The following is a 15640-nucleotide window of genomic DNA, read 5'->3' on the forward strand; positions in this document are numbered from 1 at the left end:
CAGCCTCCTTCGGGCATCCACCTGCTGTGGCATGGGGTCCTCCATGGGCTGCAGGTGGATATCTGCTCCACCGTGGACCTCCCTGGACTGCGGGGGGACAGCCTGCTTCATCATGGTCTTCACCATGGACTGCAGGGGAATCTCTGATCCAGCACCTGGAGCACCTCCTCCCCCTCCTTCTTCACTGACCTTGGTGGCTGCAGGGTTGTTTCTCTTTGTCATGGTTTAACCCCAGCCAGCAACTAAGCACCACGCATCTACTCACTCACTCCCCCCCCCCAGTGGGATGGGGGAGAAAATCGGGAAAAGAAGTAAAACTCGTGTGTTGAGATAAGAACAGTTTAATAGAACAGAAAAGAAGAAACTAATAATGATAACACTAATAAAATGACAACAGTAATAAGAAAAGGATTGGAATGTACAAATGACGCGCAGAGCAATTGCTCACCACCCGCCGATCGACACGGCACCCAGCTAGTCCCCGAGCGGCGATTCCCCGCCCCCCACTTCCCAGTTCCTGTACTAGATGGGACGTCACATGGTATGGAATACCCCGTTGGCCACTTTGGGTCAGCTGCCCTGGCTGTGTTCTGTGCCAGCTTCTTGTGTCCCTCCAGCTTTCTCCCTGGCTGGGCATGAGAAGCTGAAAAATCCTTGACTTTAGACTAAACACTACTTAGCAACAACTGAAAACATCTGTGTGTTATCAACATTCTTCACATACTGACCTCAAAACATAGCACCATACCAGCTACTAGGAAGACAATTAACTCTATCCCAGCTGAAACCAGGACACTCTTACATGTTCTCACTCCTCTCTCTGGCTGCCATATCTGTGCCCACTGCAACGTTTTTCCCTTCTTACATATGTTATCACAGAGGCGCTACCACTATCGATTGGCTCGGCCTTGGCCGGCGGTGGGTCCATCTTAGAGCCAGCTGGCATTAGCTCGATCGGACATAGGGGAAGCTTCTAGCAGCTTCTCACAGAAGCCACCCCTGTAACCCCCCCCACTACCAAAACCTTGCCACACAAACCCAGTACAAGTAGTCATTCTTCCCTATACTAAGCAAAGTTGGTTTTTTTTTAAATGAGGTTTTTCTATGTGTATCTGTCTGTGGATGAGTTTGATCTGATACAGAACTTGCATTGAGAATATGAGGAAAAGTATGAGCCTTAATATTTGACTCTCTTCTTGCCTACCCACCCTCTTGTTTACTGAATGTGTCCAGAATAACAGAATATGAAGAGACTTCTCATTGACCATGAAATAAAAAAATATTTTGTTTCACTTCAGTGTTTATTTTTACCAGGTCTCAAATCAGACTATACTTTTTTTGTTTTTCAGAGTCATATAATTGAAAGTGCTTCTCCTTTATTCGAGGAAGAACAAATTGGTGATTGGATGGTGGATTAATAAATAGCTGTTGTATTAAAAGAGTAAGAAGGTATTTTGGGAGTTGGGAAGAACCGGATTTTCACCCTAGTCTAGCAGCTTTGCTGCTCACTTAAACACAGATGAATGAAGACCCCATTTGGAAAATCACCAGGTCAGCGGTCCAGAGCTGATGCAGGTGAGCTATTACTGAATTTGGGGGTTGTGTTTGTTGTTTTTTAGTGGGAAAAAAGGGGCCTTATTTTATAGATTTTCTAATATACTCATGGTTTTATGAAACTGTTACTGTTTGGTTGTGGGGTTTTTTTGTGTTTTTTTTTAAGGTAAGAATTATTGCTTTGATTATAGAAACTGTGAAATTGAAAGGATATACATAAATTTAAGTTGTACAAGCTTAGATATAAGAAGTTGTACTGGTTTTGGCTGGGAGAGAGTTAAATTTATTCATAGTAGCTTGCATGGTGCTAGGTTTTGGATATGTGCTGAAAACAGTGTTGATAACACACTGATGTTTTAGTTATTGCTGAACAGTGCTTACACAGTGTCAAGGCCTTTTCTGCTTCTCATGCTGCCCCCCCCCCCCCCCCCCGCAGCAAGTAGGCTGGGAGTGCACAAGAAGTTGAGAGTGGACGCAGCCAGGACACCTCACCCCAACTGACCAAAGGGATATTCCATACCATAGACTAACACTTTAAGGGGAAAAATTATCTTTTGCTCATCTAGGAAATGCTGGAAAATAAACAGTAATGTATTCACCATATATTTATAACTTCCTGTAAATTTTTTAATAATTTTATAGAAATTGATCAGATAATAATTGCGAAAGAGCATCTCAAAAGCACTTCAGAAGGGTTTTTCTAAATGTACACAGAGGTTATTGCTACATTGTGTGTTTTGTAAATTGAAATAATTAGTCAAAGTATTGTAAAGAATTCTTTATTTGCAGAAACTCAACATGTGAGTAACCACTTAGCCTTTTATGACTGGTTAGGCTAATTCAAAGTTTTGCAGCTCAGTAGAATAATGAATCTCAGTAAATCTTGTGGACTCTGTAGTAAGGATTATCAGCAATGATACAACAAAAAATCAAGTTACCAGTCAAGAATTGTTCTGTATGCTGGTATTTGGTCTTGTATAACCTAGGCCAGACTTTTAGCTGTGCATTCTGTTTTGACTAGTGTGCAGGACAGGGACTAGAAATTATCAATTGCAAGTTTAGAATTCTACAGTCCAGCATTTTGCAGATGAAAATGTTGAAAGCGAATAGTTTGTTAATTCCTCTGTTTAATTATTTGCTTTTTAGTTTAACTTATCTGAGTAATGTAACTTTCTTTGTAGTTGTTTTCTCTCTTTTGGAATTACTTCATGTTCTTTGGTAGGGAGAAATGATGCTCTTCCTATTTTGTACTGCAAAACTCAGTAGTGAGCTGCACAGTGAAAAACTTTGTAGACACTTGGTGCAGCACATCATCTAACCCTGACCATTGTTTGTTGGTGCTTTCCAAAAAATCTCATGAAACTAACTCAGTTTCATATAAAATTGGGAAAGCTCAATTTTTAAAATACCCAAATGATAGTCCATTATGGTGCTTTTAAATACTTACCCAATTCATTCAGAAGTGAAGCAACTGATATTGGAAGATTTTTTTTAAAACCTTTTGGTTGCAAAACCAGACTTTCAAAAACATTTTTACTTGTGACTAGCTTGCATTAATGTTTGCTGTCACTCATTTGAAACACCTAGAGATTTCAAAGATACTTCCTGAAAGTATTTTTAATAGATAATTTTAAAGAAACCCAGTGCAGAGTTTTAGACATTTGCTTCAATAACTTTTTATTCAGCCAACTGATATGAACTATCCTCCTTCTTTATACCACCAGAGTATTTGTGGAAGGATAATTTTATTTGTAATAGAAAAGAAAGTAGGCTTTGACTTGGTACTTAACATCAGTATGGTTGACTTCTAAGCATTAGCTGGGTACTGTGAGAGTCCAAAAAATTTAGACATTAGGTTTGTAAAGGTAACTTTTGGAAGAATTTTGTTTCACAATGTAAGTGTGACATACAATGAACAATAACATTACAGCAGTTTTGAGGTATCACAGTGTGAACGTTATGTAGAGGGTGATATTTGTGAATGAAAATAGGTAATTTTACTTTGTGTTGAGTAGAAAATTTCACTATTTGTCCTCTTAAAAACAAATTAGATGGTCACACTTTCCATTGTTATTTTATTACATTTTATACTCTAATTGGCACCTTCATTTTGTACCATGCAAAATCATTATAATTGACACTCAGATTTCTTTCGATGCTATTTTTGCTTTTTAATATCCCTACACAACAGTTAATACTTAGGCCTTTACTTTTTCCTGTATGACATTTGTTTAATCTTAACTGAGGAGTCCTTAATTTATCCTGTTGTGGTTTAACCCCAGCCAGCAACTAAGCACCACACAGCTGCTCACTCACTTCACCCCCACTCAGTGGGATAGGGGAGAAAATAGGGAAAAGAAGTAAAACTCGTGGGTTGAGATAAGAATGGTTTAATAGAACAGAAAAGAAGAAACTAAAAATGACAATGATAACACTAATAAAATGACAACAATAATGATAAAAGGATTGGAATGTACAAATGATGCGCAGTGCAATTGCTCACCACCCGCCTACCAACGCCCAGTTAGTCCCCGAGCGGTGATTCTCCCCCGCCGCCCCCCTCCCCCCAGCTTATATACTAGATGTGGCGTCACATGGTATGGAATACCCTGTTGGCCACTTTGGGTCAGCTGCCCTGGCTGTGTTCTGTGCCAATTTCTTGTGCCCCTCCTGCTTTCTCCCTGAATGAGCGTGAGAAGCTGAAAAATCCTTGACCGATTTCTTTGTGTGTTTCTTTTTCTGTACAGGGGCAACTGATACTGGCACAGGTTGGTTCTCTGGTTTAGCTGCAGTATCTGTCACCAGGGTAGGGGTAGCCACGGTGCCTGTTGTCAGGGTTTGAGTAGCCATGGTGCCTGTTGCCCTCTTTTCCATCTTTTCCCCCTTTTCCCCCTGAGGGTGCTGCCTAATATCAAGCAGTGTTTGGTAGATACTGGCCAGGGCCCAGCACAGTGCAGTGAGTTGTATGTCTTTGGAATAGCCACAGCATTTTCCTTTCAAATATTCTACCACTTCATGAGGGTTCTGTAGTTGTTCAGGAGTGAACTTCCAAGGCACTGGAGGTGAGAAGTTCTCTAGATACCTGCCCACATCCTCCCACATGCCGTGCCACCCATGAATATCCAGCTTTGGGGCAGATCTCTGGGTGGTACTCTTAAAGAGCCTTTTCGTAGCTCTAAACAAGACCTGAAACATAGTCAGGAGGCATAGCACTAAAAGCACACTGGCTTGCGCATCCCAAGGATATTCAAAATTCTCAAAAGCTGTTGTAATTAGTCAGAAGCAGAGAAGGGAGGCGAACGGACAGGGGGAAGTATCCCCCCCCCCAACTTCCCCATGGATTGGGTGTAATTACCAATAAAATCTGATAGAAGGTGCCCGAAGTATGGAAATGATATCACTGCCTCATACAGATACCAGCTTAACCTCATGACCAGTGATGTAATCATTTCATAAGTCGATATTGCCCAGTACAGCAAAATGATAATCCCAATCACTCTCCCAGAGATGAGATACGCAACTACAGGCAATACATAGAGCATATAAGAACTTGCAAAATGCCACCATGTAAACAAATGAAACAACATTGTGACTAACATCTATCTAATAAAAGAAATGCATTTGACAAATTTGTTTCAACACGCTCTGGCCAGATCTGTCGTTATCTCAACCCTTCATGCCCCACGTTGGGCGCCAAAAAAAGGACTGTTGTGGTTTCAGCCCAGCCTGTAACAAAGGACCACACAGCCGCTCGCTCTCTCCTCCCACAGGAAAAAATAAAAACAAACCAAAAACGGAATCTCGAGGGTTGAGATAAGGGCCGTTTACTGGGACCAAAAAAAAAAAAAAAAAAAAAAAAAAAAGAGAGAAGTTACAACAACGGTACTAATGAAAGGATATACAAAACAAGTGATGCACAGTGCAGCTGCTCACCACCCGGAACCCGATGCTCCGCCACTTCCCCCACTGAAAGTCGAGAGAGCTCCCCCCGGCCCGCTCCCCCTTTATATACTGAGCATGATGTCACATGGTATGGAATAGCTCCTTGGCTAATTCAGGTCAGCTGCCCCGGCTATGCCCCCCACCTCTCAGGTTCCTGTAAAAATTAACTCTATCCCAGCTGAACCCAGGATACCAACTGTATAATGTTTTTGGTTTTTGTGTACTGGAGGGTTTTTAAACATACAACTACTGAGCAGGAAAGACAGAACACTTGTTTATCATTGTAGTTTCACAGATAGTGGTCATATTATTTGAAAAGAACAACAAAAGCAGTAATTGATTCAATTTATTGGAAAATAAAGGATAACACTGAAGATAGAGAAATGAAGGAAAGCCAGACCTGTTTCTTACTTTTTCACAACAGTAGAGTGTGTATCTGCAGCCTCAATGATTTTGTTAAAATATAGAGCAGCTTTCCAGGACATAGTTTCAGTAGATCAGCCAGCTGCTTTGTGCTTGGCATTGTGCCTGTGCTTATAATTAGTGCATGGTTCTCCCCAGTATAGGTGAATCCCTCTTTTTTCATTAACATAATCTAACATAATTGTCTGTAAGATAAGTTGTGATTACCATTGTTGTGTTTACATTTATATTTAGTCTTTTTGAGTCTAGTGATCACTTGTTTTATGCTATAGAAGTGTAAGACATGGTCCTTTATAGTTCTTCCTAGCTGTTACCAGTACTGTCCTTGTGAATTAAGAAGACATCCCACTCCCAGATTCGACTTGCTTAAAAATGCAATGAAATCTTTTGTCAGAGTCGGGAATTCATTTTACCACTCTTCTCCTCGTCCGGTTTCCCAAACTCTTACAGTTGACATTGGGCAATATTAGGTGTGAATAAACATGTCTGTGGAATTTTTAGGTCCCTCAAAGTAATTCTGAAAGAGCCATCAGATCAAGGATAATTCTCATGTGATTATATGGTGTTTCCACAGCAGATTCTGAAATATAATTTTTAAATGTCCAGCTTTTGCTGCCTGTCATAAAGACAGGGGATATTCTGAGAAATAAGAAACTGTGGTGTGTTTTGAAGAGTCCATCTAATTTTGATGGACTGAATGGTGAGTACCGTCTGATATGACAACAATTAAAAACATTGCTAGTAGCTTTCTCCCATCCTTCTTCCTATTCTCTCCTCCTACCTCCCCCAGTTGAAATGTGTGTACTCCCCCTTAGAGTCCACACCCTCAAAGAATGTTTATTTTATTTGTTTTGTCTTACCCTTTTTCTTTCTCTGTGAGAATAAGGTAGAAGCATTCAGAAACATGGCTCCTAGTTTTGCTATTGAATTTAACAGTATTTTAAGGATACATTAGGCAGAATTAATTCAGGCTCAAAAAACACAGCCCAGCTGACCTAAATGTGAGCTGAATTAAATGCTTAATTCTTTTGTTCTTGACTGGGAGTTGGGAGTTTGTGTTGACTTTTTATTATGGAAAATATTTAATTTCATATTCATAAGAAATTGAGCCATAAATATTTTCTCCTTCCTCAGATCTATCAAAGTTTGACTCTTTGCTGCTTATTACAAAGAAGCATAAAACAAATCCAATCACTTTGTGTGGGTTTTTTTGTTGTTGCTGTTGTTCAGTATTAATTTCTGGTTTTATATTCATGGCAACTTAGTTGTACAGAGTTTATTTTGAATTATGTCTAAAACATGGAATTTCATGGAATGTGCTAGTTAGAACAGTAGTACTTGTCATTCCATAGTCAGAAGGAGGTAAAGGGTATGAACTTAAATCCATTCAATGGCATTCATGCTATATAGAATCTGATAACTCTACATTATTGTTCTCTGATTACTGTTAATATCTTTGAAGTCACATTATTGCTTGAGACCAAACCGTGCTTGACCCCAAAACTCTTAATACACTAATTTTTCACTTGAAAGATTTGTGTGAATGTATTGCCCTTGAAATTGTTGGGAAATTTTTAAATGTCTTTCTTTGAATTGGGCACTTGACAGGGAATGACTAATGTTAATTATGCTTCTATCGCAAGCCATTTAGGTGGTACTAGAGGTTTCAGGATAATTTGTGTAAGCAAAATTGCTGCTTTGCTTGTTATGTTTGGCATTCTCTGCTAAAGGAGATGATCAACATATATGTTAAAAAGCAATATATTAAAATATTTTTATTTGCTCTCAAATGTCTTAAGTCATTAAGACATAGTAATACTTACAACATCATACATTTACAAATAAACATATTTGTAAAGAAACTGTACAAGCCGTTTGGAATTCTAAATTGAGAAAGAAAAGTCCTCTGCACACCTGATTTGTTGCCTTAGTAGGATAAGGTTTATGTCTATCTTATGTTGTGAGAGTTTATTTCTTCCTTTAATCTTGGGGGGGAAATTAAATACCCAGGACAAAAGATATCCTAAAGCATCAGAACTTTAGTATTCCAATTCATCTTTAAATTCCTGTAGGGAAAAGAAAAACAGAACAGCATTTCTGTTGTGAATTTGTTCTAATGAGCTTTACCACTTGAAGGAATAGTGCTTGCAGCCACTCAGAGACTGCTTCACATGCAAACATTTTATCTTCACATGGGTCAGACAATATTTCACAAGTAAGAGGAGAAAGTAATGGCGGTCCTTTTTTGGTTAGTAACTATTCCTTTGTGTTGGCAGTGGTGGTTTGCCATATTTTTACCACCAATATATGGTGATTGCATGGTGCGCATCTAATTACTTGTCTAATTACTAATGTTGGAACATAGATTGGAGCATTGGGCTATGATTAATGGGATGAAATTTAACAAGTCAAAATGCCGGATTCTGCACCTGGGATGGAGTAATGCTGGACACAAGTATAGATTGGGAGAGGAGTGGCTGGAGAGCAGCTCTGCAGAAAGGGATCTGGGGGTGCTGGTTGACAGCAGGCTCAATAGGTGTCAGCAGTGTGCCCTGGCAGCCAAGAGGGCAAACCGCATCCTGGGGTGCATCAAACACAGTATAACCAGCCAGTCAAAAGAGGTCATTCATTATCCTGCTGTATTTAGCGTTGGTGGGGCCTCACCTTGAGTACTGTGTGCAGTTCTGGGCCCCACAATTCCTTGAATGTGCCCAGAGGAGGGCAACAAATCTGGCGAAAGGGCTGTAAGGCATGTCCTATAAGGAGCGGCTAAGGACTTTGGGCTTGTCTAGTTTGGAGAGAAGGAGGCTGAGGGGTGACCTCATTGCTCTCTACAGCTTCCTGAGGAGGGGAAGTGGAGAAGGAGGTGCTGATTTCTTCTTCCTGGTATCCAGTGACAGGATGTGTTGGAATTGTTCAAAGCTGTGCCAGGGGAGGTTTAGACTGGACATTAGGAAGCATTTCATTACTGAGAGGGTGGTCAAACACTGGAACAGGCTTCCTAGAGAGGAGGTCGATGCCCCATGCCTGTCAGTGTTTAAGAGGCATTTGGACAATGCCCTTAATAACATGTTTTAACTTGGTCAGCCCTGAAGTGGTCAGGCAGTTGTGTTGTCCCAAAACGGGGTTCTTCACCCAGTGTGCGAAGAGCGGATAACACACAGAGTCAAGATATTTGTTTCATGTCTGCACAGAGATGGGTGCTAGGTGGTAACTCCACAAAGCTAGCACACACTTGAAACACAAACAGGGTCTTATATACACATCAGGATCAAGGAAAAAGTGGTAACAAAATACATGATTGGTTACAATTCATATAACAAAAGTACTTCTACACATGTCTAAATAATTACCCAACTCATTATATTAAGGTGGTCTTACATTTACATACTCATTATGCACAAGTGGGTGTCATTTTTAATATTAAAATCAAGCTAAGTTATCTAAGGACACGCTTTTTTTCTTGACACTATGCCAGAACTGGGTACTTGTGGTATAAATCAGAGGTAAGGCAATAGCGTTGACAGAACCTCATTGTTTCACCTCCTTGCTTCAATGGATTCAATGCAGGGACCTTCCATTCTTGTTCCTATGGTTTCAATAACAGATTGTTTTTCCGACATCAGTTGAACTAGATGGTCGTTGTAGGTCCCTTCCAACTGAAAAAAATACTCTATTCTATATTGCCTTTTTGTGCTATATCTGGACTTTAGTGTAAGCACCTATTGGGGAAATAGTCTTTCACATGCTTCTGTTATACAGATAAGAATATGTACAACTTATTGATGCAATTTCGAGGGTAAGAACACTGTTTAGAGTATAGTCTTCAAGTGTAGAACCAGTTTCCTGAGGTATAAAAACTGCATTTGCTTGATACTTTTTAATATCTGTAATTATCTTGGCTAGTATTTAAAAGCATTATTTTAGATGCTTTTCATAATGAATGGGAGGAAAAGCAGTTTGAGACAGTTCTGGTATGCTAATGCAGTTTTACCCAGTCATCATCTTAGTGTGGTGGAAAATTATTAATATATGTTTTGGGAGGTCTGGCTAAGGAGTTTATCCTAACAAAAGGAAAATTCTTTTTGTCTAAAAGCTAGCAGTCTGTGATTGTTTCCAACCCCCACTTCTGAGCTAAGATAATACTGGATGTGCCACTCCTAGAGGCTCCACCAAGAGCCATCTCTCCATAGTGTCAATTGTGGCAGTTAACAAGCTACTTAAGGAGTCCATCCCTCCCAGGCATGGGTACTTGGCCTTATTAACATAAAAATGGTTGTCTGGAGTCCATTCTTCCCACGAATGCACGCCTGGCTTTGTTAACATTAGAATGATTTTCCTCACCTCTTTACTTTGAAACAGTATACAACTGAGGTCTCTGCAACCCCTTGTAAGCGAACACAGGAGCAAAGGGGGAAATGCTGCCCGAATATTCTCTCACTATGATCACAGTTAATAAAACTTCTGTCTGACCTGTCTTAAATTGTACTTGAGTTATTATGCACTTGGAGCCCTGATATTCTCTGACATTAGCTTTCCTGTGACTGAAAGGGGATCAGGCAGGGAGATTTGGTGTATTGTATGTTTAACTATTCCACTAACACAAGTGCTAAATCAAGCTTTATTACCTGTGCTTGAACTGTGTAAGCACTTTGTTTCTGATGCTTTATCATTGGACTTGTCTTGATTTCAAAATCCTCACTAATGATTGCAAGGCTTATTGGTGTTGATGTTGCTGAAAAACTTGGAATAAAGAACTTATCAACACCAATTTAGTGTAGATAAGCAGACACTTCTTTATTGACGGCCGGGTGCACTGGTGAGTCTTCTCAAAAAACCACGCACACCTGAACACCAAAATCATACACCTTATATTGAACTTATTCATTCATATTCATTAGATTTCCAAGAAATGTTATGCATATTCATTAGATTTCTGGGAAGTTATTAGCACATGTTAATGCCCTTTACGCATGCGCATTGAAGGTCTCTGGTGGTCTTCTAGAGTCCTCTGGTGGTCTTTCATAGTCTTCCTCACTTGTCCGCTTCTTGACCTCCTTTAGGTGATTCTGCACAGTTTGGCCCTTGGCAGGTAACTAACTTTCTTGGCAGATAACTACAAGTTGCTTCATAAAGAACTTATCAGTTTCCATTAATTTGAAATTCTGACATCTTATACATTCTTCTAGGTTATAATATACTCCTACTATATCCAAATTATCTTAAATCTTAAGCTTGTTATCTAAGTTCTAAATGTTCCTACTAGATGATTTTGGCCAATTCCTCCGGCCTTGGTACAGGGTTATACAGAGGATTTCACAGCAGCTGTTGGTAGTTGGTTGCATGTATAAAATGCAATAGAGTTATATAATTCTATATTCCTATTAAAATTGAATATGATTAATTCTAACTAATAACAAATCAATAACAAATCAGTAACATTGATACCGAAAAGCTGGTCAAAGAAACTCTCTAAGACTCGTTTTGGAGTTTTAAAAAGCAGGCATTCTTTATTGCAGTGCTGGATGCACAGGGGATAATTCCACCTAGTGTGCATACCACATCTTTAGCACAAACAGGTTATATATGTTGCAAAATTATGGTAAAGAAATCAAAATTTAATCACATAGAAGAGTTTGGTTTGATTAAGAAGTAAAATTGTGAAGCATAATGTATAGGATTGTTAAGTTTAACATGTAGCCATAGAAACTTTAGGAACTGTGTTATGTGTGTTATAAATCGACAGAGCCAATTCTATATAAAATTCATAAATTTATTGAGAATAGCAAGCAAGCAGCGCTGGGCGACCGGGGAGTCCGCGCTCCACCAACGGCTCCCAACTTTCTGTTATAGTTACATTCCTTTTATACAGTTCATACACCCCTTTCTTTCATGCACCCCTTTCTTGTAAATCTCCACCTTGTCTTGCTTCTTCTTTCTTCACTCCTGCAGGTTTGTTAATGGGTAGCTTCCGCCAGTCTTCTCCAGGGAGAGTGTCTTTTGATATGGAGAAATGCAGTCCTGGTAGAGTTAATCCCCTTATCTGGTAAATTATAGCCATTGTCTTTTCCCTCCTTATCTAGTAAGTTGTAGTTGTTGTCTTTTCTCGTGACCTTTATGCAACATTTAGGCAAGCCTTGCTTATTTACATAAAGCATTTGTTCAATCACAATGTGTCCCTTCCCCCTTCCCAATTGGTATGTAAGCCTTATTGTCTTCTTTTAATTCAACACGAATTACACAATGTCAGGGAACAATTTGGTTCCCTGTCGATCACAGTCCCCCGTTTTCCTTTTTGGTACCAGCATTAATTTGTGTTTCCAATTTAATAAGAGTCCTTTTAATTGGAGTAATTTCCGATTCTGATTCAATTTCTTTTACTTCATCTAAGTTATTACATTGTTGTCTTAATACCATTAACCGGATTGATTCTATCCTACTTTGAACAAGGGTTATAACTTTATCTAAAATACATGGACCAAAGGTTAAGGTTAGCAGTAAGACTATTAGGGGTAATTCTGGAATCTTCTCATCTTGACAGAGTCCATTTGTATGGTTGATGGAGATTTTTCCCTTGTATTGAGTTCATTTATACCAAAACTAAGAATTTTACATTTCTATGGCTTAAAATTACATAAAGCAAAGACATTACAGTTTGATCCTAACGGCTAGGGAACAGTGGTGGTATCCAGGGACCATTGTGGGTATTATTTTCCCAACTTAATATATCATCGTAAGGTGTCTCTTTTATACCTCAAGATTCTTGCCTTTTTATGTCTTTAATTTTTAAATCCTTTAGGTCATTGTGGAGCGAGGTTGGGTAAGTGGGAAATGTTAGGGTGTTTTCAACTTGGTAGCGTTTATTATATGGGTCTGTAGCTTCATATTTAAGGCAGGTTGTCATCAACAGTCCCCACAGCAGTACATTTCTGCCTCCTCCGTCTACTCGGTTGCTTCGAGCAACGGAGTGTACCATCTTCTTGGCAGCAAATGTATTCTTCAGGGGAGCACTTGTTAGGCTGCTTGGCCTGTCATATTTTGTAAGCGCTTCAGTTTTTATCTTCTCACTTCTCACAAGTAGCAACTCACTCTCACGACCGTTTTTCTACAATTTATGTCAGTTATTATTGTTACGTTAGGGCAAGATTCGTTGAATGATAACAATATCGTTCGGGATGTATTCCTTTTACAAATATTTTTCACCACTCAGTGGAATCCTTTTCAATTTTTCTTATTAAAACCCCTAGGCGTAAGGCCTTGTCAGTTAATTGTTTTTCCCGATCGTGACACTCTTGACAAACCCCTCTGGAGGAATACCCATGACGGTAATGGTTCCACCACTTTCCCTGACACACTATATACTTATAACATACAAATGGATAGCAATTATAATTTAGATTTACACAGTTGATGATCACAGGTTTACTCATCGATTCTTTCTCTTCAAAGTAACCTTCAAGTCCTCCGAGTTGTTAGCCACTTCCCAATGAAAAGTGTGGATCAGTCCCTTAACCTGAGTAGCATGGGTTCATTCCTTTTCCACCGTCCGGATGGCTGTATCTGTAGTCAAAAGAACAAGAAAGGGACCTTCCCAGCGGGGGTTTAGAGATATTTCTTTCCACGTTTTTATCAGCACATGGTCTCTAGGCTCAATTTTATGAATAGGAAATCCCAAGGGGACTGTGTTTTATTATTCCTTTCTGGTCGTTGTTTCTCATGACCTTTGCTAAGGTAGTTATGTAGGTATGGATAGATGTATCTTTAACCTTGGGGTGTTGGATTGGTAACAAATTTGTTTTAACAAGTTCTGGTCAGGTTTGTTGTTATCTCAACCCTTCCAGCCCCACGTTGTGTGTCAAAATGGACTGTCGTGTTTTAACCCCAGCCAGCAACTAAGCACCACGCAGCCGCTCACTCACTGCCCCCCATCCAGTGGGATGGGGGAGGGAATCGGGGGGAAAAAAAAAGTAAAACTCATGGGTTGAGATAAGAACAGTTTAATAGAACAGAAAAGAAGAAACTAATAATGATAATGATAACACTAATAAAAATGACAGCAGTAGTAATAAAAGGATTGGAATGTACAAATGATGCGCAGGGTAATTGTTCACCACCCGCCAACCGACACCCAGCCAGTCCTCAAGCGGCGATTTCCCCCCCAATTCCCAGTTCTTATACTAGATGGGACGTTACATGGCACGGAACACCCCGTCGGCCAGTCCAGGCCACCTGCCCCGGCTGCGTCCTGCGCCAACCCCCCCGCGCCCCTCCAGCCCTCTTGCCAGCCGGGTATGAGAAGCTGAAAACGGGTATGAGAAGCTGAAAAATCCCTGACTACAGTCTAAACACCACTGAGCAACAACTGAAAACATCAGTGTTATCAACATTCTTCGCATACTGAACTCAAAACACAGCATTGTATCAGCTACTAGGAGGACAGTTAACTCTATCCCAGCTGAAACCAGGACACTTCAGTAATTCAGTGAAATTAACTTGTATTTTCTCAAAAGGTCTATAAGCCATTTTCCTCTTTCCTGTGGCTGCTTGTCGATTGTTTTTTTAAAATGTTATGAATGTTTACTAGGGTTCAGTATATCTCTGCATATTAGCATTCTATATGTCATATTCCATAAGTAACTCTTTAATAGACACTGTCTCACATTCATTATTGACAAGTTAAGCAGCTTTGTGTATATATAAATTTTCATTTGTCTTTAAGTTAATAAATTTAATGAAATATTTTCAAAATATGTACTACAACAACTACCAAAGTATTTGAAAAAGGTGCTGTTATAAATACCTGTGAGACAACCTATAACAGCCATATGAATTGGTTTTCACCCTAATCGCTTACAGTCCTTTTCCAAATTAAGTGAGAAGCAAGTAACTAGTTTGAAATAGTTATACATTTTTAACAACTTGAAATGAGTATTACTTTTTAGATAGCTAGTAAAGTCTTTTAATTTTGCCTATAAACACAATTAGGTATTAACACAGGACTGTATAGTGTTTATATTCTTATTAACCTGCCAACAAGAATAGTTTCTTGGCAACCTTAAATATTCAGAGGCAAAACACAATTCCTTGGCACAGAGGCTTTATAGCAGAGTAATGACATGCGGAAAACAGACTCCACAATCAGTGAGATTGTAAAGTAGGTATGTTCATTCAGCGCTGGGCAGCACGGGGGGTAGTCCCACCAAAGTCGTGCGCGCCTGATTTGGCAGTTCACTTTAAATTTATACAGTCAAGTGTTACATATACATAGAGTTTCGCAATACGCCTATACATAGGCATTACCTATCCCCGCTTCATATTAAAATTAGCTCTAGGAAGTAATTTCCATAGCCTTCTCTCAACTGCGCTTGCGCAGTGCCTCCTTATGGTGGTCGTCTGGTGGTCGTGAAGATGAAGGCTGTATGTCTTCTTCACGGTGAACTCTTAACTTTCTGTCCCTGCGCAGACTCAGTTGTCCCTTGGCTTTTGTCCAAATCACAAGGCCGGTCTTAGCTGGTTCTTGGAGCTACTGCTGCTTCTTATCAGGGACTATCTCCTGTCCCAGTCAGCCTCAACAATGCAAGCGTTAAACATCACTTCTCATCCCCTTGGGCCATGTCTACCTCTTACTGAAACTTCTTTAACTTCATTATAAGCTAAATAATTGTTAAACAATTCCTATCTACATTTATATATCTACTATATCTACTAAGGTTTCTTTGGT

The 15640-nt window shown here is 39.6% G+C and overlaps 1 protein-coding gene across 3 annotated transcripts in view; it reads left to right on the forward strand.

Moving 5' to 3' along the window:
- Positions 1-15640, forward strand: part of LOC126035495 (spindlin-Z-like) — a 110563-nt gene that overhangs the window by 58752 nt on the left and 36171 nt on the right. For 2 of the 3 annotated variants that reach the window (XM_049794141.1, XM_049794142.1), the window contains exon 2: positions 1350-1575. The exons of the other annotated variant lie outside the window; for it this stretch is intronic. In XM_049794141.1, the coding sequence (XP_049650098.1) occupies positions 1524-1575 (52 nt within the window). In that variant the 5' untranslated portion in view covers positions 1350-1523. The remainder of the gene's footprint in view (positions 1-1349; positions 1576-15640) is intronic. 3 annotated transcript variants of the gene reach the window in all.

Source organism: Accipiter gentilis, chromosome W, assembly GCF_929443795.1.
Source record: "Accipiter gentilis chromosome W, bAccGen1.1, whole genome shotgun sequence".
In the NCBI taxonomy this organism is placed as follows: Eukaryota; Metazoa; Chordata; class Aves; order Accipitriformes; family Accipitridae; genus Astur; species Astur gentilis.